Source organism: Mastomys coucha, unplaced genomic scaffold (assembly GCF_008632895.1).
Source record: "Mastomys coucha isolate ucsf_1 unplaced genomic scaffold, UCSF_Mcou_1 pScaffold1, whole genome shotgun sequence".
NCBI lineage: Eukaryota > Metazoa > Chordata > Mammalia > Rodentia > Muridae > Mastomys > Mastomys coucha.
Window position 1 is genome coordinate 77,927,448 of NW_022196891.1, and position 1,328 is coordinate 77,928,775.

Consider the following 1,328-nt stretch of genomic DNA (forward strand, 5'->3'; position numbering starts at 1 on the left):
AAAGGAGCTTGGCATCAGACTAAGCTCCTGTGACACAGCATTGTGTCAGAGGACACAGCAGTCGCCCTCACACCAATGCACTCTCGTAGATCTGTCCTCTCCCATCGCTCTCCACAGAACTCACAGCTGTCTGGGGCCCAAGTGATAGGGCTCAGCTATTCTGCCAGAAAGGGTGTTTGCTGTGTGGGGACTTCCTGGCACACATATTTTGTCTGATCACCAATTATGGTGCTGAACAATCACAGGCCTTTTCTTGCCTCAGCTTCCTCATCCCCTACACAGAACTCCATCAGCCATGGAGTAGGAGGTGGACAAGCCAAGCACTGAAGAAGCTTGCTGGCTTCCCCATGGGATGCCTGGAGACAGGGATAGACCCCAGGCAAAGAGAGGCAGAGCCTGGGAATCACGTGTGACAGAAATGTGGGGCCTCACCTCTCTAGGCCTCCATCCTCCAGTTCACGGTATTCTGGGTTGGTCCAGGTGGAGAACTTCTCTAAGATGTAGGCAGCCAGGCCCACGGGAGAGTCATTCAGAGCACAGCCTGCATGGGTAGGAGCACAGGAGGGATTCAAGCCTGGCCCCAGAGGGTATGTGACTCCAAGAGAGAGGTGTGTGGGTGCCAAAGAGGGGCATCAGGTCCAGCTGTGCACCCTATGTCTGGAGCCTTGGCCTGAGTAGCTTCATATAGCAAGTGGAGATCACTATTTTCCATAATCTCACGGGATAAAGTCTTTATGGGCAGTATATTGGTAAAAAATAGGATAAATGGCTCCAAATAAGTATTGATGTACCCATGTTTTAGTCATTGAACCAGCAGGGGGCAGTGTTTGTATAGTATTCCTGAGGCTCTAGGTACCATGACCAGAACTACAAATCATGCATGGCAGGAATAACAGTACAGAAACCTCACAAGAACCAAGTTGAGTAAACGGAGCAAGAACACAGAGTCCATGCTGTGTGACTTCAGTCCCTGAAGGATAAGGACAGGCAACTGCTCCCTAGGATCTCTAGTTAGGGGAATGAAAGGACGGACTATTCAGGTCCTGAAGGAGGCCATCAACTGTGTCTGGGACATTTCGACCTGCATTTACAACATGTGTAAGGGACAATGCCGACAAGCTCTTCTGGGGAGTGCGGCTGGAAGGTAGGAGAGCCAGAGACTGACTTCTCTCTGCTGTATTATGGACTTTTTACACTTTTAGTCATAGCATGAACACCTGCATCACAACTGGAAAGAAAGCCTGACTTTATAAAGTGCTATTGTGATCCGGAGCTGTCCTTGCTGTGGGCGTGGAGCTACCGTGGGAACTGTGGGAGGCTCCACAGTG

The 1,328-nt window shown here is 50.5% G+C and overlaps 1 protein-coding gene across 1 annotated transcript in view; it reads right to left on the bottom strand.

The window, feature by feature from the left end:
* Ephx1 (epoxide hydrolase 1) overlaps nucleotides 1-1,328 on the bottom strand; it is a 45,967-nt gene that overhangs the window by 20,024 nt on the left and 24,615 nt on the right. Inside the window, exon 4 of the mRNA XM_031379382.1 lies at nucleotides 433-541. Coding sequence (XP_031235242.1) covers nucleotides 433-541 — 109 coding nt within the window. The remainder of the gene's footprint in view (nucleotides 1-432; nucleotides 542-1,328) is intronic.